The sequence below is a fragment of the Hevea brasiliensis genome, chromosome 5, assembly GCF_030052815.1.
Source record: "Hevea brasiliensis isolate MT/VB/25A 57/8 chromosome 5, ASM3005281v1, whole genome shotgun sequence".
Classification (NCBI taxonomy): Eukaryota; Viridiplantae; Streptophyta; class Magnoliopsida; order Malpighiales; family Euphorbiaceae; genus Hevea; species Hevea brasiliensis.
This window is the reverse complement of record NC_079497.1, coordinates 2,596,645-2,623,403: the sequence shown is the minus strand read 5'-3', so window position 1 is coordinate 2,623,403 and position 26,759 is coordinate 2,596,645. Positions and strand designations below refer to the sequence as shown.

General features: G+C 34.9%; 4 protein-coding genes across 9 annotated transcripts; 1 reads left to right on the top strand and 3 right to left on the bottom strand.

The window, feature by feature from the left end:
• Positions 1-1,782: 1,782 nt before the first annotated feature.
• LOC110655761 (F-box protein SKIP24) lies at positions 1,783-5,612 on the bottom strand. Of its 3 annotated transcripts, none has more exons than XM_021812213.2 (5): positions 5,253-5,612; positions 4,974-5,147; positions 2,953-3,115; positions 2,732-2,872; positions 1,783-2,608 (listed from the first exon to the last, which is right to left on the bottom strand). In XM_021812213.2, the coding sequence occupies exons 1-4, from the start codon at positions 5,498-5,500 to the stop codon at positions 2,735-2,737; spliced, it is 723 nt and encodes a 240-aa protein (XP_021667905.2). In that variant the 5' UTR covers positions 5,501-5,612; the 3' UTR covers positions 1,783-2,608; positions 2,732-2,734. The 3 variants fall into 3 exon arrangements, with proteins under 3 accessions (XP_021667905.2, XP_021667904.2, XP_021667903.2); XM_021812212.2 differs by having other exon boundaries at positions 1,783-2,204; XM_021812211.2 differs by having other exon boundaries at positions 1,783-2,208; positions 5,253-5,610.
• Positions 5,613-6,963: 1,351 nt separating this feature from the next.
• On the bottom strand, positions 6,964-9,676 carry LOC110655759 (presenilin-like protein At1g08700). The gene is made up of 2 exons (XM_058146592.1): positions 9,138-9,676; positions 6,964-8,213 (listed from the first exon to the last, which is right to left on the bottom strand). The coding sequence occupies exons 1-2, from the start codon at positions 9,478-9,480 to the stop codon at positions 7,189-7,191; spliced, it is 1,368 nt and encodes a 455-aa protein (XP_058002575.1). The 5' UTR covers positions 9,481-9,676; the 3' UTR covers positions 6,964-7,188.
• Positions 9,677-10,641: 965 nt separating this feature from the next.
• LOC110655757 (probable ADP-ribosylation factor GTPase-activating protein AGD14) lies at positions 10,642-17,285 on the bottom strand. 2 transcript variants are annotated; one of them, XM_021812204.2, is made up of 13 exons: positions 16,743-17,283; positions 16,059-16,120; positions 15,632-15,719; positions 15,489-15,550; positions 15,307-15,403; positions 14,494-14,913; positions 13,280-13,966; positions 13,005-13,133; positions 12,819-12,935; positions 12,650-12,736; positions 11,335-11,464; positions 11,081-11,126; positions 10,642-10,975 (listed from the first exon to the last, which is right to left on the bottom strand). In XM_021812204.2, the coding sequence occupies exons 1-13, from the start codon at positions 16,836-16,838 to the stop codon at positions 10,921-10,923; spliced, it is 2,076 nt and encodes a 691-aa protein (XP_021667896.2). In that variant the 5' UTR covers positions 16,839-17,283; the 3' UTR covers positions 10,642-10,920. The 2 variants fall into 2 exon arrangements, with proteins under 2 accessions (XP_021667896.2, XP_021667897.2); XM_021812205.2 differs by lacking the exon at positions 12,819-12,935 and having other exon boundaries at positions 16,743-17,285.
• A 1,369-nt stretch (positions 17,286-18,654) lies between these two features.
• On the top strand, positions 18,655-22,090 carry LOC110655710 (uncharacterized). 3 transcript variants are annotated; one of them, XR_009148738.1, is made up of 4 exons: positions 18,655-19,026; positions 20,420-20,956; positions 21,342-21,574; positions 21,697-21,838. XR_009148738.1 is itself a non-coding variant. In XM_058146591.1 (4 exons), the coding sequence occupies exons 1-3, from the start codon at positions 18,754-18,756 to the stop codon at positions 21,444-21,446; spliced, it is 915 nt and encodes a 304-aa protein (XP_058002574.1). In that variant the 5' UTR covers positions 18,655-18,753; the 3' UTR covers positions 21,447-21,482; positions 21,697-21,838. The 3 variants fall into 3 exon arrangements, 2 of the variants coding, with proteins under 2 accessions (XP_058002574.1, XP_058002573.1); XM_058146591.1 differs by having other exon boundaries at positions 21,342-21,482; XM_058146590.1 differs by lacking the exon at positions 21,342-21,574 and having other exon boundaries at positions 18,664-19,026; positions 21,697-22,090.
• Positions 22,091-26,759: the final 4,669 nt, after the last annotated feature.

Here is a 26,759-nt window from a genome sequence, read left to right as displayed (position 1 = left end):
TGAGAATTCATTAACCATTTGTGATTATGCAAGGTAATATGATCATATAAAAGTGTCAAATAATTGTTATTTTAACTATAAAATTGTGAAATAATAGTAAGTTTTTGAGATTAATTCAATTGGTAGAGTTAAAAATCTTCTTTCCTTGTCAATTAGGAAGTATTTTATAATTATTTATTTTGAATATAACTGGTCGATATAAAAAAAATGCGAACTTAAGAATTTAATTTTCATAATGAAAATTAATTTGAAAATATTTGACTATAAATACTTTTTTTTTAAGTGTTTAGTTTCTTCTTTTTGGTTAACAATCAATATGGGGCAGAACCAACCCAAGAACTTAATTAATATAAACAAAAATGGACTTATTCCATAACAAAATTTTGTTAAATAAAAGTGTATACCATATTGACTAGAACTCTTTGATTCAACTGGGATTAAATATGGTACCTTTTACAAGGACTACCCAGCAACCAACCCTTAACAAAAGAACATCTAATGGCAAATTCAGGAAAAAAAAATTTAATATATAATTTTTTTTTTCTTCTAAAATCAAAATTCAAAAAAAAGTTAATTAATCTCTTATTTGCAGAAATATAATTATCATTATAAAAGAACAATTTAATAATTGAATTTATGAACAATCAATATTATATATACATAAAAGAAAAGCGAACCCCATCTGCAATAGAACATAAGGTGCCAGAAAAATGCAATAAAATGACAAAAAGCGATTTTTGTTTGCATTTAGGGCTTCTAGAAATGGGTCATATGAATTTAAATTGATGGAAAATAGGGAAGGGGAGGCATGAGGGGGTGTGTTAAAAGGGGGAGAAAGCCACGAAGCATCATCTGAAACCTGACACCGACGTTGAAAACGTATAATCTTCAATCAAGAAGGTGGGGCCAACACCCCAAAAGGCTTGATTTATAGCATAGTTACCACATAAATCACGCATGAACGTGATGCCTACCCATTTTTCATTATCGTCACTCAGAGGCGTATTTCAATTCATCTAAACTAATCATCTTTGATCTTCTCCAAATAGCCTGAAAATACTAAAGATTAACAATGGAATTTGAGCCTTTTATGTCATGCTAGTAATTTAAGACCTGTAAAAGAGAAAAAAAATTTTTCTTCAAGTTTGGTTGCATTAAATAAGAATTCAGAACCCTTTTTCTTGCAAGTTCATGTGGGTAGTTTCAGTAATTGCCTTTAAATTTTTTATCAATCTTTTCTCTCTCATTAAACCCTTCTTCTGCGTGGCCATGATTGCATTGCTTTTAGATTTGCTAATAAATAGTAATAGTAACACTGACATAGATGTGTGTAGGCAAATCTGGTGGGTATCCATCTCAGATTGCACTTTTTGGTATTGTAAAACAAAGACAATGAAAATTTTGGAAAAACAAAAGCATTGCTTAGACTTTCAGCCCTGTTACTTGTTGGTTTGGCAAATTAGTGCTCTCCTTTGACAGGAAATCTCATACGTACATTGTTTTATATGTTGTTGATACGTTGTTGATACGCTTCTTTCAAAACTTTAATACCGACCCGAAGTAGACTTCTCAATAGATACAGTCACCAGACTGTGTGCGAACCAATCACGTTCACACAGGCTCAGGACGACAAGAGGACCACAAAAATTAACAACTTATGATCATTGATCAACTTATCAACTCTGGACATTAACTTCTTTAATCCAATGGGTAAAAAAGGAATACGGAGACATTTTTGTGGAATACAAAATCTTAACAACATACTTGATGATGCAATGCATGTCCATGAAAATCAACATTCATTAAGCATTTGTACATTCTATTAATGTATAAATCCCCTGAAATTCTTGGAGATCAGGGAACCCAGAGCAAGTTTCTTCTTATTGATTACAAAGGAAGCACAACATTTTCTATTCCTGTACATGCATATGATAACAAAATACAATTTTAACATCAGCAGCCCAAATTGGGTTTCTGCTACAAGACCTGCCATAATTTCTCACACTCACGAATTCTGGACTAACCTTCCTATTGGGTATAAGCTGTTGCTGACCTTGTGAATAGCATGCAGAGATAAGTCCAGCTCCAGCAACTTTTTAGAGAAAAAGTACAGTTGGATGTAACAACTAGAAATGAGCAATCACAACGCCAGCCCACTACTTCCATGATGCCTGCTCGTGATGTTTCAAGTTGTATTTCAGGAACTGTCTGGAAAATTAAAATGGCATTCAGTATGTGTTTCAAAACCATGTTCTACCAGAATAAGTTTCAAACCATGGAATAGGTATGATAAAAGGTTAGCAGTTCCGATGGAATTGTCAATTACAGAGTCGCTAACTATCGTCTCATTATAGCTGGCTCATATGATACGGATCCAACTATATTATTGTCTTACATACAAATATTAGACAGTTCAGACTTTGGAGCATATATATATATATATACAGAAATAAGGTCATTTTACTAAGGACCATAGGACAACAACATGGATTGGGGCAGATGGTGCATTAGGTGTTGCTTGCACCACAGTTAAATTCATTGACACAGGTGGGGAAGATGGAGAAGATCAACTAGAGTGCTAGAGTACAGAGTGAAACCAATATATGACCTTCATGAGTAAGAGCAAACAAGAGAAAAATAAAAAGGAAGCCAAATGCTCAAAATTCATTATCTTTAATAAGTCGGAAATATTTTTACTAAATATGAAAAGAACAAGAAATTAGAACCTTACAGTTTAACACCTTTTCAACTTCTTCCTCTTCTTGTTACATTCATTATCCCCACTACTTGTCAACCTATAATCTTGTAAAGGGTGATACTTCATCGATGCTAACTCTTCCTTTGCATTCTCAAGTCTTCGCTTCTCATCTCTCTGACATGAAATTATACAAGGCATTACAAATATGGTCTACACGAGTAATTTGTCAGACATAATGAGGTATCAACACGTACATGGGCCTTATTGAACCCTGCTATTTGTTGCTTGCAAAGCTTAAGCTCCATCTCAAGTGAATGAACTCGAGATTCAACAGAAACTACACATTGCTCCACTATTTGCTTTTGTCTACCCCTGACTACCTCTGGTTGCCACACATTCAAAGCCACAGAAGCTTGCCTGAAAAAAATCAAAAAACACAAAATGCCATCCATGAGAATGCAAAATCCAAAAGGGCATCCAAACCAAGGAAGTTTCACATTTCTTCTCACGAAAAACAGAATTTTCAATATGGCAATAAACACATAGAAACCTACCACTCCATAACAACTACTTCTATAATGTATAATTTAGATTTTTCCTTTACTAGAAACCCTTTGTTTATTTATAAACACAAAAAAAAGAAGTTTCCTTTTGAATTTTGTGAACTTTTTATCTTCTTTGAAGGATCTTTAACACTATGTTTGGATCATGGTTTGTAATGATTTCATATCATATAGTATAATTAGCGATGGTTTTGGATTGTAACTATCATTTTACCATAACTTTTCAAATCACCAAATTGATAATTTGGAATGATTTTAGAATTTTTAGATTTTAGAATTTTTACATTCTTATTTTACCCTTACATAATTTATTTTCTCATGAAAATATTATATATTTATGAGGTATATTTAATAATTAATTAAAAAATAAAATGTGTTTTTAATTATTATTATGATAACATTATTTATAAATTAATATTTTATTTAAATAAATATATTTAAACCATTTATATATCTAAAATAATAGGTATTTTAGTCATTTTTATATTTATTTTATCATAACATACTATTTAACAAAAAAAAAATAAAAAAAGAAAAAAGTAAAAAAAGGTTATTAAACATCCTCTATCGTACCATTGTACCTTACCCCTTGTTTGGATTGAGTGCAATATAGTTTGTTAATGTATCTTATCATACTATATTGTATTGTATGGTTTTTATTGTTAACAAGTTTGGAAAGATAGTTAATAATTTTTTATTGTTTGGTTAAATGATATGGTATAGTATAATAAATATGACGAGAACTAAAATACTCTAATTGCTATTTTAAATATATAAAGAGTTGTTTTAAACTTTACTTGCACTGCAGCACATACAATTTCTATTGTAAAGGGTTTAAATCATTGAAAAGGCATCTACAATTCCTTAATCTTTTGCTTATCACATAATTTACCTCATAATATAGGTGGAAAACTTTATTTAAAATTATTAATAGAAACAATAGCATTATCAAAATCAATAAAAAAATTTTTAGATGAAAAATTCATTTAAAATATATTTTTAATTAATCTAGTAATATTATGAACCGCATATCTATTATTAAAAACTTTAAAATATAAAATTCTTTATATATATATATATATATATATATATATATATATATATATATATATATTGATGGCAAGAAATAAAAAAAAAAAAAAAACACGTGAGAGACAATGGAGGACTAGCATATGTGAGATACTGAAGATTTTTTGTGGGAGGGAGAGACTGAAGATGAAAGATAAGGAACATTTCTAAAAAAAAAGAATAAGGTATAATTAAAATCTTTTAAATTGTGTGTGTATAAAATTGGAATGCAAAAATTTTAAACCATCTAAAACCACCAAATTGATGTATTGAAAATCTGTGGTAAAATCATAGTTAAAGAACCATCACTTTACAATCCAAAACCAAGTAGCATTACCATACCATACTTTATGAAACCATGTGAAACTATACCATATGATAATACAATACATATGATACTGCACTCAATCCAAGCGGGTGAAGAGCAAACTCTCTGTCAAAACAAAGAATCTGATTGAACCCATCCTAATTGATAAGTTAAGCTACCAAACATTCAAAAGATAAAGATAAAAGCACATCTACATTCCTCCATGACAATAGCATTTACTTCGTATCAGACACATATCCACACATGTATACGCTGAGACAATCAGTGCGTGTAAAACTTTAAAACATAAATGCAGAATTCATTTACAAAGTATTACCTGACCTTGTGTAAATTGGACAATTCGATAGAGGCTGCTGTCATGTTCTCAGTCTCTAGACGCAATCGGGTCTCTATTTCCCTTATCTTCCTCTCGCGCTCCACAATTTCACTTTCTTTTCTAAGCACCGCCCTCCTATGTGCCGCCACCTTCCTGTCTTTCTCCCTCTCAAACCTAAACAAACAAACAACCACCACCAAACTCACCTTCAATTATAAACATCAAATTGAATAGAACAAAAACCGAATTTTTTCGATTTGGATAGTGAATTTTCGATACTTGATTCTGTAGGTAGATTTTGCAGATGGTGAAGTTGAACTGCTGTGGTTGCTGTTAGGGTTTTGTTGCTGGGATGGTGAAGGGAAGTCTGAAAAGAGGAGGTAAGACCAGAGCGAGTCCTCACTGGATAATCGGTGGAGACGTCTGCAGGAGATAGAGACGCAACAGAGATCTTTGTAGCTGAATTTGGAGTTTCGGATTCCGATTTCCAGGATTTGCCTCCATAGCTCGTCTGGTAGGCCTGACATTTCTTTTTCCTCTGCTTCTCTGCGAATGCGTATGAAAATTTTGCATTTATGAGATTTTTTAACGACACACGACGAGTCGTTTAGGAAAAATTTTTTTCTTCTTTTTTCTTTTCAAGGGGAATTCACGACATGCTTGCACACGTTTATAGCGTTCGGTCTTGGTTCCCCACCCCACCAAAAAAAAAAAAAAAAGAAAATTTAATATATATAATCTAATTATTATATTATAAAGAGTTCCTGCAAGGTTGAGTTTTCATATTATATTAAAAAAAAAATGAAAAATCACCACCCACCATTACAAGACATTCAAGACGATTGGCAATGGCATTGGCAAATTCAATTTCAACAAGGATTTGCATTAAAGCAATTAGATGCAAAGGAAAGTAAATTACAGAAGCCACTTGTTGCATAATTAGGCTCAAAGAGATTGCAATCACAATAAGATCAGGCTATCTTTTGTGTTATACTAGGCCTTGAACAAACTCAACAATGAAGCGCATCCCAAAACTGAATGGTGAACTTCTGCTCATCTCAATCTCATGATACCATCCTGATTTGGAACCTACATGCTGACGCCCACAATTTTGATAGCCACATTCCAATGATTTGGAAGACAGATTGACAAGGTAAGCATCAACTGATAATAATCATCCCCGTTATACAACTAAGACAATTGTGAAAATAGTGATCATTTCAAAACATTGAAGAAATATTGGTTTTGCAGAAATGTTCCATCCACTGCACTATTATAAAGTTAAAGCAACAAACTAACACAAATAAATATTAAGAGTTTCCTAATCGTTATTCTATTCACCCACAATTTTTACTAGTCCTGCCAATATATGCACATTAATCAGTAGAATATACATAATTAAACAGGGACAAGCATGGTGAAAAGAATCTATGCATCTGTGCAAACTTCCAAACTTCAGATTATCTAACCATATAAAATAGTAGTAGGCAGTAAGATAATTAAGGTTTCATTTGGATGGAAAATTTTAAATTCTAGGATTTGTATTTGAGTTCTTTGTTGAAATTGTCACTAGGATTTGGACTTGCAGAAAGAAGCGAATCTTCTTTAACCAAATCTTACTGTCTGTGACACCCTGTTGGTAATCAGTTCAAAACATTATCAAAAAAATCTTCAGCCATATTCATGAACATAATTGTCATTATATGAATCTAAATGAAGTGCATAAACCACAAGCACCAAAGCTAACATCAAATTCAAATTCTCCTTTATTTCAAATTCTCATCTATCCAAACACATCTCAAAATCAAATGTATATGAAAATGACTGCAGTTCAAAGCACTAATAGAAGCAAACACTACTGTACATTTGTTTGCGACTGTTAACTCAAAACTTATAACATGTAATTCCATATTTGTATTTTTGAACATCTCAACCAGGTTGAAGGTATATGAACAGTCAGTAAACAAGCTTCAGCATGATATATTCCAAATTCTATGAAGCTAAAACCCAAAGGGCAATCAAATTAGACTAAGATTATCTTCAGGTAATTGCAACAGCCAATTTCGGACTTCAATTGTGAGAAACTTACATGAGCAAATGAGAAAGATAATTTGGTAAGTAATGCTAACCATACTGTGTACAAAATTTGCACCTGAAGACATCAGTATTTCTATGAACAGTGCTAAAAAATCCTCCTTTTAGTTACAACAGAGGATCAAAACATCATCAGATTTGTTGCTGTCCCAACAATAAAAGGTTCCATCAATAACCGAGTCAAGAAGTAAAAGACAACACCCAATGCTATAGAAATTGGGAGAGCCGGTAAAGCTTGGCGGCACACTGACAACAAAATAAGAGTGCAGCCAAGTCCTGAAATAATTGCAAGGTAGCATGCATATACTGTCATGAGATCATACATTGCAGCCCTACCCACAAGAACACTGTAGAAAATAAAATCTCCAAGACCAAGTTTTATACCTTTACTGGCAACCATGGGGTTTTCAGAAGCATCCCTCCTAACCTGCTCCCTCTGATTCCCCAATCCCAGCATATCAACAAGAGGAGACCTTTCCTCATCCACAACAATTTCAGTCTCCCGATTACCAACCACAGTTGAATACTCTGATGATTCACTGCTTGATGAGCTCCTTTCCTGAGAAAAACCAACCAACGGGGACATCTCTGAATTGTTTCTATTTCCTACACCTTCCATATTCCCAGAATTCCTAACTGGAATGACAGCATATTCAGAGTTAACATGATTTTCATTCTCATTTTGATTCACATTGTGATTTGACATTGTTTGCATCTCCACCAACCCCGAATCAGAAACTCCTCCAATCAAAAGGTCCAAACTCCGACCATGATTATTCATATTTTGTGAAACTGCTGGCCGAGCCTCATAAACCAGTGCTGGAAGTTCCTCATCTCGAGTCTGGGCCAATTCCACCAGCAGCTTAAGCGGCCCACCAGGTGCCAAAACTGCCACCAAATCATATACTGCCAATGCCACCAGCAGAACCCATGTAGTCCACTCTGGTAACTTAGTAAACCAAGCTGCCACAAATATCCCTAATGCTACCATATATCCTTGCCTCAGAAAAATCGGTATCCCACCAGAAAACACCGACAATACACCCACAATTGTAAAATTAAATAACAGGATAAAACAAGTAATGGAATCAACAGGAATTGAGAAATGCTGAATCAGTGACAAAAATATTGAGCCCCCCATTGAACCTAGGAAACAACAAGAACGTTAAGTTAAAAGGAACACAACTTTAATGTTAAGAAGTGACCACCAATTGTTAACTAATACACAAAAGCTACAACAATGAAGCTAAAAGTAACAGAAACTTGAAATGAAGTCAATGCACAGTGAAATTAGCGAGAGAACACACACACAAAACTAACAACAGTTAATAAACTATAGTAATATATTAAAAAGCAACATGCAATCAAGTCAATGAGCATTCAAAAGGCAGAATTATCATAAAATTATCAAACCAATGTATCATGCTAACATGAAAAATGTATCCCTAAAACCATGAATTGGAGAAGGCAGCAGAAAACATATAATTCAAGAAAATATATAATTCAATTGTCATAAAACTCTGCTCCATAACAATTAATAAGATAAAAAATGCCCGTCATCAGTCCCAAGAACAGTTTAAACCTAGCAAAGTAAGACAAAAAACGACAGAAAGTGCGAATTGGAGCTAATGTCTTTCAGAAAAAAAAAAAAAAAAAAACCCCACCTCCACCGGACTTTGAAATGATGGAATGCACTTTAACAACATAAAAAAACCAAAGAAATGAAATTTAATGGCCATATAAATTTTTGTTCCAAAAATCTGAATCATCAAAGCAAAATATCAGACCACGCACCCAACCCAAAAACCACAACAAGCAAAAGGAAATTCAAAAGGTATCAGAAACCACAAACACGATAGAATGAAAGCAGGTGAATCAATCACACACAGAGACATGCAACGTTAAAATTAGAAAGCAACACAATAAAGTCAACTGCTCAACGGGCATCAGAAAATCTGCCAAAAGCTAGAAGAAATCCAAAACAGTAAATTCAAAAAGTAACATATAGAGAGATAATTACATTACAACTGGGCTAGCGGGCATAAAAAAAGGTTGATTTAGGAAATGTACCTAGCACGAAAAAGGTCGAGAATCGCACATAATTCTTCAAGAAGTTGTTGAATTTGTAGTAGTACAAGAGAACCAGAAGAAAAGTGAAGACGGCAATAACAATAACAAACACCAGCGCATTAAGTAGGGCACCTTCCAGTTTCTGGGCAGCCGAGTCGGAGGGGTTCTCTACGTAGACAAGGTTGGCAGGGGTGCGGATCGGCGGGGCCGAGGCAGCGTCAGAAAAAGGGTTTGATGGGGAGAGGGAATAGACAATGAGAACCACCAAAAGCATACAAATTGACACTGGGGACATCACGCCAATTATCTCGACCCCGATGGACTCCAAAATGCTCGACTCCATGGTTAGTTTGATTTCGGCTGAGGAATTTCGTCGAGCAAATGGTAGGTGTTTGGGGCGGATTGCGGTGTTTAAGGCATTTGGGAGACTTGGGGATGGAGGCTTAGTTGCAAATATGAGGAATATAATCTTTTTTCTGTAATTTGCTGGGCCCCTTTCTTCTCCTGGATCTCTTTCTGTCTCGTTCACTTTATTCTCTGTACGCTCTGTCGTTTATCCCTGCTTATCAAATCAATTTATCATTGAAAAAGAAAAAGAAAAAGAAAATTGTAATTGATTAATAAATAAAATTCTATCCAAAATTTTTACTACCAAATTATTATTAAATTAATTAAAATACAAATTTTCTCCCAAAATTAATAAAATAATTATCACCCATATTAATACAAAATTTTATAATTAATTTTCACCTGATTTCTTTTCTTCCTTAATTAACAGCCCAAAGTCATTGTTAAAGATTGAAGTCCTAGCACTCTCAGTGTTGTTATTCCTGTATGTCCCCGCTTCTGGTGTCTTTCCAACCCCAACTCCTGGTGCTGTTAGAGATGCAGTGCCAGTTGGTTCAAAGGAAGTTGTAGCACTCTTGAAATGGTAAATTAGTGTTGTTCATCACAATCAATCTGTCCAGTTATCTTAATGGACCAGGAAGAATCTCTGCACTTGGCTTGGAATCACTTGCAACACTTGAACGTTCATCTTCTGGTTTGATAGGCACGCTTCAGAATCAGAATTTCAACGTCATTTAGTCTTGATCTCAGAAATTAGTGTTACTGATACGTCATTAGCCATGGTAAGCAGAAACAAGGTTAGTTAAAACATGCTTCACAGAATAACCCTCGAACATGTTTTTAAATGTGCTAGGCAAGCCTCGCCCCGCAAGCTCTCCATGGCTGGGCATCATCTGCTTCCCCACTGCTACACCTCAAAGAAGTTTTCTTAACAAAAATAATGTAGTTTCAGAAAAAAAATAAACTGTGTTTTGGATGAGAATTCTTGAATTTCTAGCTAGGAAATGGGAATTTCTTGAATTAATTGCTTTGCAGGTAAGCACCTAACCAAATGGTAGTTTTTAGTGATCACACAGATGAATTGACGATGACCATTATTAATGTACCATGATTCATCCTATCAGTGCAAACTCATTGCGACTGAATAAATACTAAGGACCATAAAAATACTTCCAATTTTTGAAGCTACATTCAATAATACACAACCTGTTCTCATAATATGATTCAGATACAAAGACAAGGCCTGAACCTGAAACTCTGCACTAAAAATTTCGAGGCCTTGCAAACTAACAGCTGAGTTAGAAATAAAAAGGTTTTATTTTTCATAAGGAATATAAACAAGAATGATTACCCAATAAGAATAATGAAAATAATTGCGATAACGGTGCTACTCAACACAAAATAATAGTACTAATATTCTTCATTGTTAAATCCTTTAAGCAAACGGATTTCCACCAACAGAAGCAACAGGTCCTTGAGTTTGGACATTCCTGTTAAAAAGGCAGCCGTTAGCGAAAAATGACAATGACATTGACAATTATGGAAACTTTATCATAATCACTTCCAAGAGATTAAAAAAAATACAGAAAACATACCCTAATTGAGGGCTTGGTGCTTGTCCTGCCATGTATGCCAAGCTACCTACAGCAACAAGGAGAGTTAGATTGGGTGAAGCAAAATATCATTGCCAGACATGTTTTAAATGATTCCACAGTTTCCCACCCTTACACGCAAAAATGCTTCAAATTCCTGAGGAATTAACATAGCTCTGGCAATAACAGTCCCTGAATTACAACAGCTAAAAAACAAAACATAAAGTTACACTGGCAAGAATCAACAAAAAATTAACCTTTTGGTGCAGCTGGAATATAAGTTGCAACTGGATCTTGAGGAAACCATGGTTCAGTCACGCCACCAAGGAAGGTTGATGGCAAGTGAGCATTAGGCAGAGCAGTTTGCAATGAACTCATATCCAAGAACTGCAATATGATACACCAAGATGACAATCATCAATATCTTTTTAGTAGGCTACATGCCCATAAAGGATTATTCAATGAGAACTAAAAATTCAATATAGTAATAATGATTATACAGTAGTTGGACTATGGATCCATAACCTTTATAACACGCCATTTCATTACCATGACTTGTGTCCAAATATACATATATATCAACATGGCAAAGGTTATACTTCAAGTCTTCAACATGGGATTTCATGGCAGCATGAACACATACTACAAGAATACTTAGTTTCTAAAATCCTTCCTTCAACATAATCAAGGAATTGTTGCCATTTCATTGGCTACATGAAGGCTATAAGCATATATCTTGCAAAGGCTTTGGGACCACCCCTTCCAATGACTTCCATAATCTCTCTCCTCCAATTTGCCTCAGTTACAAAGCTACTGTTGATCTTCTCTACCACAATTTCATCAAAATGGTAGGTACATATACGGATGTAAGTATCCATCACCCATTGTGTTACACCAGCACGTCAAACAGGTGTCAATTGTCTTCATCTAATGAATCAGACACTTCATTTCCTAGCATCAAATATAATCCACATTTCTTCTGTTTCTAAGTCTCTTCACAACAATATCCTTTTACTTTATCCCAGTTGTTCTAGAGTTGGCAACTGATAATTAGCAGAACCGAGTAACTTTACCGTCAGGCCCAAAGCACCAGCCCAAGTGATAAGAGGTAAAGCCAATAATGAAAGGTAGTTTGCTTTTTACATGATTTTTAAGTCCTGACTTGTATAACATACATCAATGAAGTAAATGTGATCAACACACAAGGAAACTTATTCAAATAATTAATTCAAGGACATAAACTGATCACCTAAGCCAGACACAGATGAGAGAGAAGGAGACACTATGCTATAGACAACCATGCAGTTTTAAGTTACACAATCACACTCAAAGCAACATTTTGTTATTGTCCTTGATATAAGTGTATAAAGACTCTGCAATTGCTCTTTCTTCCAACCTCGAACCTTTGACCTTGAAAATAGTTATTAGCACATAACTAATTACATTACAGAAAGAGCTTACAGGACTAAAAATCAGCATGATATAGGTGATATAGTAGAACTATTCTTTTGAACAAACATTCAGCCAAATTATTTGAATAATGCTCTATTGTTGACCATATCTATAACATACCATATTGCCTGGCTCCAAATCAGAATCATATGGAAGATCAAATGGGTTAGTTGATTTATGATTGATTGTGTATGGTTGAGGCGCTTCCTGTGAAAAGAAAATAGATTTATCACCAGATAAATACTCTAACTAAACTCAAAAGGCAAAAGGCTGATGCAAGAGTATGAACCATCTTAGGATTCTCTGAAGGAGTATATGTTGGCTCCAGGACATTGTCCAATGGTCCATTCAGACCAGAGAGTCCTTCATACAGAGCAGCTCCTTGAATCCCATATTTACTAGGGTCCTGCAAAACAAATTTTGAGTGCAAATTGATGAAAGAAATATCTTGAAGCTTTTATGAGGTAAATGCAACCTCTGAAGCCTTCAATCCCAAATACTGGTCAGCAGTTGATGAAGGAAGGCGAGTAACTTGTGGTTGACTAACTTGATTACTGCCCTCTAAAGGAAGGCGAGTAATAGAATTGTCAAAAGCATTCCATGTCTGCACAGATGCAAAAGTTTGCGTTTAACAAGTAGTGATAATATTTAATCAAAGCATCCATGCTCTACTAACACTGTTCCATAATTGATACAACACAATACAAAGGATTCAAAGAAGCACAAATTCTAAAGTATATGATCGCTTACCTGAGCACTACCTGTGTTACCAGAAGCTTGAAGATTGTGCAAATCATTGTGCCAGGGACTAGGCACTGATGATGACCCTTGGGCAGTAGAGTTCTGAAATGGTGGCCACTGCATGCCTGTATCCAAAGATGAAACCTGATCAAGCTTTGCTGAAGAATCTACATTTGAAGGTACCATTGAGGGTGCAAGATTTCCAGTCCCTAAAGTGGATGCCATGGGCTGAGTATCAAAAGTAGCCCATCCTTCATTTTTAGGGACTGATGACTCTGGTAAATTTTGGTTCAAGCTAGTAACTGATTGCTGCTGAACAATCCCACCAAAGAGATCAATAGATGAGGAAACAGAAGTTTGGGTGGTTTGATATGCATTCAACGATGAAGCTGGATCCAAAGGTGCCTGAAACAAATTGATAGATGATGCTGGTGATGCTGCTGGCAATTGAAACAAATCCATTGGTGAAGATCCAGAAGCACTTGATTCTGGAAAAACAGGTGCCTTAAAATGATCCAAGCTACCACAACTCTCAGAAGTTGATAATAACTGTGGAAAAGTAGGCATTCTATCCTGGCGATCTCCATTAGCACACTCAGGCTCTGAGACAGCATCTGGTAAATTACCAGAATTATATGACTTCAAAGATTCAGAATTGCTATCAAATGATCCAACACTTCCTAAAGACGTAGGTCTCTGAAAGAAAGAACAATTGATATCAGTTGACCAAAAAGAGAGAATAAGCAAGACAAAAAGTTGTTAAGGATAAATTGGTCACAACAGATACAAATAAATATCCCAACAACTAGGCACTTTTGGAGGACACTCCCAGAGGATTTTTCAATCAACTACACACCAAGCCTACAAATTAGAAGCTTAAAAAAAGGATCCCATCTGCAACGTTCATATGTCAAATCCAAACATATGTATGTTGTTTGCATAAGGCTGCATGTGCCCGTGTATCTTTTTGTATAGACTGTGTCAGTGTATCAAATGAAGAAATATGAATATAAGCAGACTTGGTATTTTGATGTTGCAAAGTTCAGTTAAGGCAAAATTTCCAATTAGCATGACATGTTAGTCAATTATATTATGCATCACTTGCATGTTGTATCCAACAAGAAGAAACCAGTAGGATTGTTATCCTCTTATGCAAAAGAACAACACAGATGTTAAACAAACATATTCACGCTTTGTCAGTGTGAGGTTATGAGAAATATGACCTGTCGACGTGGAAACCCATCTGCATCTCTCTTAAAGTTTTCCTCTGAAAATTGATCTATTCTTTGATGATGTCCATTTTGACCTGAATTATCCCTTGGAGTCTGAATAGTCTGAAAATTTGGCGACTCTCTACCGAACGGATCACCCCTACTAGATACAGAATAGTCTGAAACCCTAGACACAGAGCCCTCATTTGCAAAACTGTCCTCAAACATTCTTTCATTTAAGCGAGTAGGACTGCAAATAAAACTAGACATCTTCCCGACATAAAGGCCTCGATCTGAACCAGGTTTACGTGTAAGAACAGCAGCTTGCTTTCCATAACGTCGATCTTCATACTGGAAGTCATAAGGAGGACTTTGAGAATATGAATGATACGAGCTTGCACGCCTAGTCTCATCTTCAGGGCTTCTAAGCCTCTGTCAATTCATTGATGAACACCAAAAATTAGGATAGCATTTGAGGCTTAAGTGAGTATTAAGGACTGAACATCAATGGCACAGTCAAATAGTTTGATTCTGATTCTATAAATGTAAATTTTCAGGAAATCCCAATAACTTGGGCAAAATAATGTTTTTCAACCCAACCCCCATCATCAAAAAGGAAAATAATAAAATAAAGCGCAAAAACAAAAACAGCACACATATTGAGGAAAAATAATCATTTAGAGAAATCCTCAGAATTCTTTTTCAGAAGCAAAATTCCAGATGAATTTTCTATTTTTCCCATAAAACAAGTGACATAAAATTAAGCAGAAGACAGTAAAGTTCCATAACAATGTTATCATACATGTGCATCAATAATAATATTACCTGCAAATCCCTAGGAGGCTTGTCATGGGTCTTTCCACCAGCATATCTTTTATCAACATATACAGTCTTTATAAATTCTCGCACTTTTTCAACATTGCTTCAGGAAGAAATCATTATTAGAGAAATTCCATGTTTGTCATATATATGCATTGCAAAATAGCAAAAGACCAAGCATCTTGCACCTGTTATCAGGCAATCTCTGCCTCTGTTGGTCCCAATCCCTCAAGTATATGTCCCTTGCACGCTGGAAAAATGAATATTTCATCAGCAAGAAAATAAGCATCCAGTGTTTCCACAGCCAATGAAACTGTAGCACTATCTGTACCTGATTACCACCATTTTGAAGTGCTTCAACTTCTTGAGATGTGAACTTGGACATGGACACAGACTTTACACGATGAGTGAACTCCCGACTGTGATGAAAAATAGTATGAAGAAATTATAAGAAAAGGAATGGAACAATTATGCTGACCATGCCAAGCAAATCAAACTAAGAAAAGGCAGTTTAAAAATGAAATGAAAAAAAAAAATAATACAACTTTTATCTAATAAGCATTCAAGAAGTTCAATGCAAGATGGTAGCAAAATTAGAGAAGCTACAAAGAAAATCTTTATGCCGCGAAATATAAACCCAGATACATCTGCATTTCACTTGATATCTTATTTCATTAAGCAACAACATTAGAAAAATACATATTGAACACTTAATTAAAAAAAAGAAAAAAAGTGCACAAAGAGAAGGAAATACTCACTGTATCCCACTACAAGTCATACAAATGAAAGTCCAGAAATTAATACAAACATACTGCGGACCCTGCACAAACAAGACCTATGAGATTAGTCTCAAATCATCACTATTCCGGCGATCAAAATATAACCAAATTAAAATCATTTACTCTCTAAAGCCAAAATGAAAATTTTTCTTTCTTTTTGAATTGTCTTATGCTAATTTGAGCTGATGTTTTGGCGTTCCGAGGTCAAACCAAAAAATAAAATCATGGGTTTAAAGACAAATAAAACCTCGAATTCCTCTTTCTAACTGCCCAGGTCCAGTAATTGAAAAAACCCAAGTAAAAACCGCGCTAGAACTTTAACACCACTTGTAATAGTATTCCCAGAAAATTTGGCAACCCAAAACACCAGTAACTAATTATCAAGACCCTTTTCACTGCCTCTTTCACAATGATCTTCCACCGAACAAAACCTTCAGCTAGAATAAAAAAACAAATTCTATTGACAACATTTTGCTCTAAAATCTTATGCTATCCAGAAAATCATGCAGCAAGCCAGAAACTAATACCCAAAAAAAAGAAAAGCTTCAATCATCATTTCCCACCATATACACACACGAACTTATGCATTAACCTTCAGCTAATCAAACCCAAAAATAGAGAGGAAAAAAAAAAGGCATCTGCACTAATATAAAGAGCAATTACCAAGCTATTGCAGTTGATGCAGCGACGATTTGGTGGCAGCTTCATGAGACCTCTAATAATCTTCTCGTTACGTTCTTCTTCCTTTTTACTCCCCATTTCTCTACAGATTCAAAACCTATGAACCACAAACCAAAGAAAACAGAGCTTTTTTGGACCTCAAAACCCAAAAAAATTCAAAAGACAAAACCCAAAAAAAAAAAAATCTAGGGTTTGAATGGGGTTTTTGAATTCTGTTATTAGATGAGCAGTCTCTAAAAAATAAGCTCGATTGAGACCACGAAAGACGAAACCACGCACTCTCTCTCTCTCCTCGTGTCTTCCGTTCATAAATTATCATAAAAAAAAGGTCGCTTTTGTTAATTATAAAAAACAAGATAATTGAAATGAATCTCTATGTGATTATTGGCTGTTCTTTAAAGATGGAGCTTGTAGAACTATAATTGCAACGTCTTTATCGATCATGGCGACGCTGCCGACTGGCAAGAGGAATTTGCTGCTTCCACGAAGATGGATGCGTGACGTGGTGGTGAGGTGGCACCTTCAAATTTGACGCTGGTCGTTTGGTGTGGAATCAGAAAAAATGGGATTTTGTTATATGGAGAAAAAATAAAAATGACGGTTGGTTTCTTCCTAATTTTATTATCCAAGTTTTGTTGATCCAATCCAACCCAATTTGGATAAAAGGGTCGTTTTGTTAGTTGAAAAATTAGTTGTAAAAATTAATTAATTTATAGATTAATTATTAGTTTAAAAAAAATTTTTTTTTATAATATAAATAAGAAATAATGTATATACACCGAATACATTTAATAATTTCTCTCAATTTATATTTTTTTATTAATAAATGAAATCTTCATTTAAGGTTAAAATTTTAAAGTTTACAAATTTATTTTTTAAGAAATATTCTAAAAAAATATGTAAAAAATAATTTAATTATCTTAAAATTTTTATAAATAAAATATATTAAATTAAAATTTAATTTAATAAAGTATTTTCTTTTCAATGACACCTCTAAATAATATTAAATAGACTCAAAATTTCACTTCACAATTATAAATATAATCTGATAAGTAGCTAAGCAAATATATTTCTTAGAGAAGAATATTTCCACAGACATATATATATATATATTAATTTGAATTGGTTATATGAAATTTTTAAACTATTAATTAAAAAATAGTAAAATCTAGTAATGTTGTTAAATCCTTTCATTCTTGACAAAATTCTCAAAATCTATAAAGTTATGAAAAATTTATCTAATTTTTACTAATTAAATTTTAAATTCTATTTTTCTGATTTGTTTATAGCTGTTCTTGAAAATCTAACATTATTATATTTATCAAATTTTTTTTATAATTTTATTTTGATAATTATTAGACATTAAAAAATGATAAATTTTAATAGTAATGAGGAAAAAAAGAACTTGTTTAAAATTATCTAATTTAATCAAATAATTAAAAATTTTAATGCATCATAAATATAAAAATAAAATTTGAATATAACTAATAATATTACTAAGATTGGATCTACTAGAAGATGAAAAGGAAAAAAATGTAAAAAAAAAAAGGTAAAATTATAAAATGTTTTTAAAATTTTCAAAATTTTGAATAAAATTTGGTTTTTTTTTTGTTAATATCCATTTTTTTATGAAATTTATTATTAATTATTTATATATAACACAATTTATTGTGAAGCAATTGTAGAAAAAGTGATTATATATTCTCCAATTAAGTAAGAATTTTATTACACAATAAATTAAAAAAAAAAAAAAAAATCCGAGCTATCGCAATGCCACTAAGCCATTTAATTTGGCGGATAATACGGTGTCTGAAGTTGCTCCAGAAACTCCTTATCATGCAAAGTTAAATCGAAAACAAAAGCAGACCATCCGATTCAAATACTCCAACCCCATCCTACGGTCCACATAAAACCATGCCGAGCCCATCTCCTACGAACCTCACTGCACTGTCTTGTCTCTCTTTCAATTCCACCGCTCTTACTCCGCGCTTCAATGGCAACTGTCCTCAAAACGCCGCCGTTGAGAGCCCCACTCCCGCCACGACTGCTTACCGCTCCTGCCACCAACAATGTTTCGTTAAAGTACTCCCTTCCCTTTTGTCTTCCATTTAGACATAGAAGCATTAGCACCAAACTTTCTTCCACATGTTTTCTCCAGTTCGCCGTCAAGTCTTCTCCCCGGTTCGTAAAGTTCGTTCCTTTCTCATCTCAAGGAGAAACCAAAACTACTGAGACCCAAGAGGCGATTCAGGGACCAGAAATACAGGTATCACCCTCTACCTATGTGTGTATGTGCAATTGCATAGTGCAGTTCATTTAGGGCAATTTATGCTTGAATTGCATTAGGGTTTGTTTATTTTCTGAGAAATTAGTCTTAATTTGATTCACTTATTTATTTATTTATGTTTACCGTTGATTTTGTAACAAATTGACCACGAATCGAGAATGGATTTGTAGTTTTAATCGTTGTTTGATTGCTCGAGTCTAAGGCATAAAAGCTTTAACTTCGATCGCAAGCTCAAGTGCAGTAACTTTGGGAATGAATCTACTAGGCTATTGGGACTTTCGATGAGATGGAGATGAAAGTTTAGGGCTGTTCCCCTCAATGAAGGGTATTGGAATTTGAGATTTTTATCACATTGGCTATTGCACAAAGAATTCTGAAGATGATGGTTGTAGCGGGATTTAATTAATAATTGAAGAGATATCAATTTCAAGGAATATGTGCTTGGGTCAACGTTTTGGAATTATTTTTTGAGCAAAAATCACAAGTTGTTTATATCACAAGTTAGTTTGACGAAACAGCATATATATCTTAAATCTCAATATTGTGGACAAGGCATTTTAGTTCATGACATTTTGTGGTTGATTACTGCAACTTGAACTTTTCTAAACTTTGTTCTGCCTGTTAAGCAAAGCTCAATTACCAAGAAAACTTTTGGGTTCTTTCCCACAACCACCACAACACCACACCCTCCGGCGCATTATTTTGCCTCAACCACAAATTATGGTGCCTCTTAAAATTCAAACACTTCTAGTGAAAAAAAAGGAAGTAATTTATTCTCAATTCATGTCTTTTCTCTCATTTATGTTAGTCTCTGTTGCAATTAATTTGCAAAGTTTAAGTTCTTGTGAGTGTAGATGAAAGTTTTGATAGATGATTTTGCTGAAATTGATGCTCTTTGACCTAATTTTTTTTTCCACTAGGACTCATTCTTCTAATAGAAGAATGTTACAATTAGGAAATTGCTAACATTTACCATGCACTCATGGAAACTATTTGAATAATATTACTTGGGATGGTTTGGAAGTAATAAGTTGTGTCCACAACTGGATCCAAGAAAATCTATTGTTGAAAAATGAACAGAGCATATTTCTCTAGATAGAGTAGAGATGCACAAAATATTGATTTTTCTAGCTCCATCAAGTTGGAATAAAGTGAAGCGAAGGTTAGACTCAGATTTATTTGTCATTACTTTCCAATCTTTGAAAAAATATTTGTTTGTTTTGTATTCAACTTTTTATAGATAGTCTAATGTGTTTGTTGCTAGGCATATGCATAGGCTAGATAATGTTAGGTAGCTTTTATGTCTACTGTCTAAAGAACTCTCAGATTTTGTCTTGGATTGTTTTGCTGATAGATTTATGTAACATAACAGGATTCTTCAGATGGTGCTGTTGGGTTGGAAGATGATGTTAGTGAGGTGGAAGATAGTGCCAGCAGTGAAGTTGCTGATCCTAAGGAAACATCTTCTTCAATTGTCACAGCTTCATTCCAGTCATACAAAGAAGCTTTGGTAAGTAATGATGAGTCCAAAATTGCTGAGGTTGAAGCTTTTCTGAAATCTGTTGAAGATGAGAAAATTGACCTTGAAAGGAAGGTTGCTAGTTTGACTGAAGAACTTTCTATAGAAAAAGATCGGGTTCTCAGGATTAGTGCAGACTTCGACAATTTTCAGAAGAGGACAGAGAGGGAAAGGCTTTCATTGGTGACAAATGCACAAGGGGAAGTTGTGGAGAGTTTGTTGCCCATTTTGGATAATTTTGAGAGAGCAAAATCCCAGATTAAATTGGATACTGAAGGAGAAGCCAAGATCAATAACAGCTATCAGAGCATATACAAGCAATTTTTGGAAATTCTAGGTTCACTTGGTGTTCTTTCTGTGGAGACAAGAGGGAACCCCTTTGATCCATTGGTGAGTTGCTTAACTTTAACTTTAACTTCAGTTTATTTGAATAATAGTAAAGATAGAAAGGCAATGGTTATTGTCATTCTATGTGCACCTTTCCCTTTGGTTTTGAGCAAAGTGTTTTCCATTGAATTATGATGTTTGTAGGAAACAGAATTTGGTCAAGAGATATGATAACGCACTTTGCGGAAGATGTCAGCAAAGTGAAAGTTTCACTTAGATTAACCATACATGGAAAGAGTAATTTTTTTAATCTTTAAGAACAATATGCTTTAAACTGATGATAGAAGTGTTGTTGATTAACGGACACTGTATATGAATTGTGAAATCACAGCCCTCTTCAATTTAATTGGCAAAGTAACTGGTACTGTTGATCATTGGTTTAATGCAGGCAATGAACCGAGTTGGCTTGAAACTTAGCCAAGTACTTGATGATGTTTTTCGAATGTTTGATCAAGTTTACTCAGGTTTTATGAAGAATTGGATACGTTTTTAACTCAAACCGGGTGTTTGATTGATTCGAGCCAACTTGGTCAGTTACACAAGTAACAGTATATGATACAAATAACCTTGGGATTGTTCTTCTGGCATGAAAATACCTAGCATTAATGTTTATAGAGGCAGGTGAGTAGTAAAATAGGAGGGCATTTTGCACATCATGTATTGCACATATGCATATCATAAACGTGGGATCATAAAATTTTGTGCATACTCCCAGGCAGTAACCTTTTATTTTCTTGTGACAGCTGCATGAAGCCATTATGCGAGAGGATTCAGTGGAATTTGAAGAGGGTATCATACTTGAGGAATTTCGCAAGGGGTTCAAGCTTGGTGACAGGCTCTTGCGCCCGTCAATGGTCAAAGTATCATCTGGTCCAGGTCCTGCAAAGCCTCAACAAGTGGGGTCATCAGGAGGAGCTGAAACTGCAAGCGAAACAACTGAGGACAGCCGAGAACCAGTGTCTTCTTAGGAGACAATATACTCAACCTTGACGAGTTTTGAAAAAGTATAATCTATATTATTGTGATATCTTTAGGGCACTCAATTGTTATTTATGGGATGTGATTTTTGCAAATGAAATATTGCTCTTTATATATATATATATATATGTAATTGGCTCTGACTGATATTGATACGAATCTAGTATCACTGAGCTAAAAACTATCACTCTATGGACTATCACTCTGAGTCAACTCATCCTTGCAAGGGGAGAGTGTTTAGGATTTTATTAACATCTCACCAAGGTTATTTCTTGGCATTGTGGGATGGTAATATAGTCTCCCAAATTTGCTGCATGGCAGATTTGTCCATGCCACTTAATTTTCCACCGTACATGGGTTCTCAATTGATAATGACATTAATATGCTTTATCCAGCTTTATTACCTTCTTTTTTTTAACATTATCGAACTTTATTACTTTTCATTTTATAGATTCGGCCGCGAAATTGAATCAGTTCAAAATTAAAATTAAAAGTAATTTTGAACTGATTTGTCGTTAGTTGATTTAGATTTAATTTTGAGTTAAAATTAAAATTAAAAAACTAATAATTAAATTCAAAATAAAACTGAAATGAAAAAATTTATATAATTTAATTCTAATTTTCTTAAATTTTAAATTAAAGTCGCTGATTTCAGTCGGAAATCAGTCCAGCCATTAGCAATACTCTTGGAATATATAAAAATCATAATCGTGCGGAAAGATGTCACCAACAGACAAAATATATATATATATAAAGAAAAAGGGAAATAGATTCCCCTATTTTCATTGAAGGAACTTAAAATTAAGATTGATTGATCGTTTTAATAAGTAGTCCATGTTCCAAGTTAAGAGTACAATTTTTAATATTATTGAATAAAATTTAATGATGAAAAATCTTGCATATAACATGGAACATATTAAATTTTTAAATATATAAACAAAATATGTAGAAAATTAAAAATATTTTATTTTTTTAAGTAAAAAAAAATCTTTTATTTAGAAACAAATTTATTTCTTATATATAGTCATAAATTTAATTGTTAATTTATATTTATATGGAAATTTTAAGATGTTGTTGGCCTTTGATGAAAATTGTTTTGGGATAAGAGCTCATTTATAGCTGGAAAATAGATTTAAATAATTGAAAGAAAATAAGACAATTGAAGTAAGACAAAACTGAAGCAACAAGACAATTAATGGATGCTATCTTCACATTCCCATCAATAAATAAGTTCAGAGATAATCCCAATTTCATATTATTAGTAAAATAAATTTTTATATTTTAAAATTACATTCAAAATAGTAAAATTTCAGATTTAAGTTGAGTCTTATCATAGTTAAATAAATAGATTTTTTTAATTAATTTAATTATTTTTTTATCTTCTATTTTTTTTTATATATTATATAATAAAATATATTTATAGATAAGTTGATAGATAATATAATTTTTTTTTGTAATTAAAAAAAAAATTTTTTTGCAAAATGTCACGACCCAACCTATGGGCCGGACCGGCACTAGGACCTGGGCCAGCCTAAAGCCCCCGAGGCCCGTAGTAAGCCTTAACTATTCATTTACCCAACTCTAAGGTCCATTTGGACCCAATTTCAAGAAACCAACCGGACAGAGTCCGGCCATAAAATGGACCTACCAACGGGGAGTTTTTGACTCACCCGACCTGTAAACACAATAAACAATCCATTGGGGAGCTCAGCTCACCCTCCACATACTCATATCATCATAATGATAAATGGGAGCTCAGCTCCCTCATCCAGTCCATAAAATATGCATCTAATAATTTTACAGGTCCACAATAATAATTTAGTTTACAGACCCAAATCAAATAAACATTTCTAACACATGCGGAAATTCTAGGAGTAAATAAAATTACACAAATATTGATAAACAACCTGCGAGGAAAGGAAGCAGGTTAACCTCAAAAATATCCTGCTGTGGCCTGAAAAAATATTGAAAAGGAGTGAGCGTTCGACTCAGAGAGTAAAATATCAATTTTAACCATAATCTCTATAACTATCTAAAACTAATGCACCCTGTAGAGTGAAATGCAACATTAACAACATTTTCACATCATAACATAAAAAAGGTAATTTGGAGCACTCACGCACCCTGTAACATCAATCATAATATATGGGAGCTGATCCCCTATACAGCTTTCTTAAATCCAACCTGGTGCCAGCGAAGAACTCAGCTCGGACTTCCACTTAATAACCAAATCGGGGTCCCAGCGAAGAACTCAAGCCGTGTCTACCCCAAGGACCGGTCCCGAAGATCTCAAGCCGTGTCTACCCGTCCTATCCATAGTCCACACCACATCACACGCACGCCAACGCACGCACACTGCTCCAAATTACCACAACAACATCCATGGCACGCTAACAGTTATGAATGCAACATAAATCGTGCCTAGAGTTTAACTACATAAATATATGCATATAAGTGATGCATGGGCATGCTTGAACATATAATAATATCGAAATTACAATTAAAATTAATATTTTACTCACGCACTTGACTTGGTCACTGAGGCGGCTGGGCGGAGGAAGAAGGCTGTCCCGGCTCACCTGACAATTTTATTACAATCATTTAATAAATTTGACTCAATACAAATAAAGAAAAGACCAAATACGTCCTAAGTCGTGCCGAAAATCCGGCAGAGTCTCCCATATGCCTAGGACGTACCCAACCTGCAAAAGGGCTCAAAACACACTTCTATATTCACAATCCATATGTCCACAACTCAATCCCATCACACAGCCCCTCCTGGGCCCATCAAATCAATCATCCATCACAATATGTAAAATTTCAATTTAGTCCTTATAATTGACCATTTTTGCAAAGCGCCCAAATCAGCTCTAAAAATTCTAAAACTTTGCCCCGCGGTCCTTAGTAATATTACTAAGCGATTGCAAAAAGAATCATAATTTTCTAAGCTACCACGAATATTTTATGGATTTTTAATCCTATTTAAGCACTAGAAAATTACGAAAAAGTAAGGTTCGGGTTTACCTTTGCCGATTCTGACTTCGGGGACGCGCTCGGGACGTCTGACAATGGGGGGTAGCTAAAACCTCGGTCCAATTCGGAGACTTTTCCGGTAACGGATCTATCTGACCGGAAATTCACAGACCCGGTCAACTGTCGAATTTCCGTGAATTGAGGATACCTACACGAAGCCCATAACACGGGGGTTAGTAGATAAATTTTTCAGAATTTTCTAAGCTCATTTAATGCTCGGAAAAACACTGCGAAGTTTCGTGGGACCCACCGAAAAACGGTGTCGAAAAAATTCGAAATTTATGTCGCCGCAAAGCTCTCGACGAGTGGAGCGTGCTGGTACCCTCGGTTTTCTCGTGGGATTCACGATTTTCGAGAAATCTAGCCTAAAAGTCGAAATGGGCTAAAAACTTCCCGAGCAAAAATTGGACAAACCGCTCGATGGATTTCGGCGTTCTTGGTGTCTATGGAAAGCTCTCGCCGAGTAGATGATTTTAGACACAAGACCCGGTCCAATTGGTGGCCGGATCGGCCGGATTTTGACCGGAGAAGTCGAAACGCGAGGGAGAGGGAATTCGCAGCTTCCGCCATTTGGGGAGGCGCGGTTGGTCGGGAGGTCGGGTGGCGCGCCTACCGGGGTGGCAGGGGGAGGTGGCTGGCCGGCGGCAGGGGCAAGAGGAGAGAGAAAACGGGAGGAAGAGAGAAGGGGGAAGGGACGCGCGCAGGAGGAAGAAAAAGGGAAGGGAGCCGGTCCGATCCGGTCCGGTTCGATTCGGTCGGTTCGATTCGAAATACAAAATTTTAAATTTTTACTCTGCCTCGGGACCGAAAACTAGGTCCAAAAATTCCGAAAAAATTTCAGAAAACTCAAAAAAATACGTAGACTCCAAATATATTTTTAGTTTTGCCACGTGGTCTTTAAATTAATTTTTTTTTTTAAATTCATCAAAGTTTATATTTTCGGAAAATCGAACTCGATTTTTAAAATCCGAAAAATCTCAAAAAAATTCCTAAAATTTAAATAAAATTAAAATACCAAAAATGCTCATAAATTTAAAATTTTTGGGGTGTTACATTCTTCCCCCCTTACAGAAAATTCGTCCTCGAATTTCACACAAGGCAGAATAAAGCACATGATTATACATTGAACAGATAAGGGTACTTGCTACGCATGTCCCGTTCGACTCCAGTGCACTCTTCCACCGATCGACTCCTCCACAAAATCTTAACCATAGGGATCTGCTTTGATCTCACTGTCACTTGGTAGTCCACTATGGCTACAGTCGCTCCTCAAATGTCAAGTTCTCTTTAGCTCTATCACATCCATAAAGACATGAGAAGGATCGAGAATGTATTTCTGAGCATGGAGATGTGAAACACGGATGAACGTGAGAGAGGTTGGGTGGTAGCTCCAACCGTAGGCAATCGCTCCAACTCTATCAAGAACCTCAAAGGTCCAATATACCAAGTGCCAACTTGCCCTTCTTTCCAAATCTCATGACTCCCTTCATTGGAGAAACCTTCAGGAATACATAGTCGCCCACTGCAAACTCCACATCCCTCCGTCTGGGTCCAATAACTCTTACGCCTCTGAAAATTGTTTGCTGCTCGATTAAAGGAACTACCTCTGAAGTGTACTGCACTAGGTCTACATCATGCACCTTCGCTTCCCCCATTTCCGTCCAACACAGAGGAGACCTACACTTTCTTCCATATAATGCCTCATAGGGTGCCATCCCTATGCTGGAGTGATAACTGTTGTTGTAGGCAAACTCCACCAAAGCTAGCTGCTCATCCCATTGACCTCCAAAATCCA

What these genes read in the sequence shown, in the direction of transcription:
- LOC110655761 (XM_021812213.2), bottom strand. Translation starts at nt 5,500, where the DNA reads ATGTCAGGCCTACCAGACGAGCTATGGAGGCAAATCCTGGAAATCGGA. An exon ending in TCCAATTTACACAAGGTCAG is followed by an intron (nt 3,116 to 4,973) that starts GTAATACTTTGT and finishes GATTTTTTTCAG; the next exon opens with GCAAGCTTCTGTGGCTTTGA. An exon ending in CAGGGTTCAATAAGGCCCAT is followed by an intron (nt 2,873 to 2,952) that starts GTACGTGTTGAT and finishes ATTTCATGTCAG; the next exon opens with AGAGATGAGAAGCGAAGACT.
- LOC110655759 (XM_058146592.1), bottom strand. Translation starts at nt 9,480, where the DNA reads ATGGAGTCGAGCATTTTGGAGTCCATCGGGGTCGAGATAATTGGCGTG. An exon ending in CTCGACCTTTTTCGTGCTAG is followed by an intron (nt 8,214 to 9,137) that starts GTACATTTCCTA and finishes GTTGTTTCCTAG; the next exon opens with GTTCAATGGGGGGCTCAATA.
- LOC110655757 (XM_021812204.2), bottom strand. Translation starts at nt 16,838, where the DNA reads ATGGGGAGTAAAAAGGAAGAAGAACGTAACGAGAAGATTATTAGAGGT. An exon ending in GCATCAACTGCAATAGCTTG is followed by an intron (nt 16,121 to 16,742) that starts GTAATTGCTCTT and finishes TTGTTTGTGCAG; the next exon opens with GGTCCGCAGTATGTTTGTAT. An exon ending in TTCAAAATGGTGGTAATCAG is followed by an intron (nt 15,551 to 15,631) that starts GTACAGATAGTG and finishes TCATTTTTCCAG; the next exon opens with CGTGCAAGGGACATATACTT.
- LOC110655710 (XM_058146590.1), top strand. Translation starts at nt 18,754, where the DNA reads ATGGCAACTGTCCTCAAAACGCCGCCGTTGAGAGCCCCACTCCCGCCA. An exon ending in TTCAGGGACCAGAAATACAG is followed by an intron (nt 19,027 to 20,419) that starts GTATCACCCTCT and finishes GTAACATAACAG; the next exon opens with GATTCTTCAGATGGTGCTGT. An exon ending in GGAACCCCTTTGATCCATTG is followed by an intron (nt 20,957 to 21,696) that starts GTGAGTTGCTTA and finishes TTCTTGTGACAG; the next exon opens with CTGCATGAAGCCATTATGCG.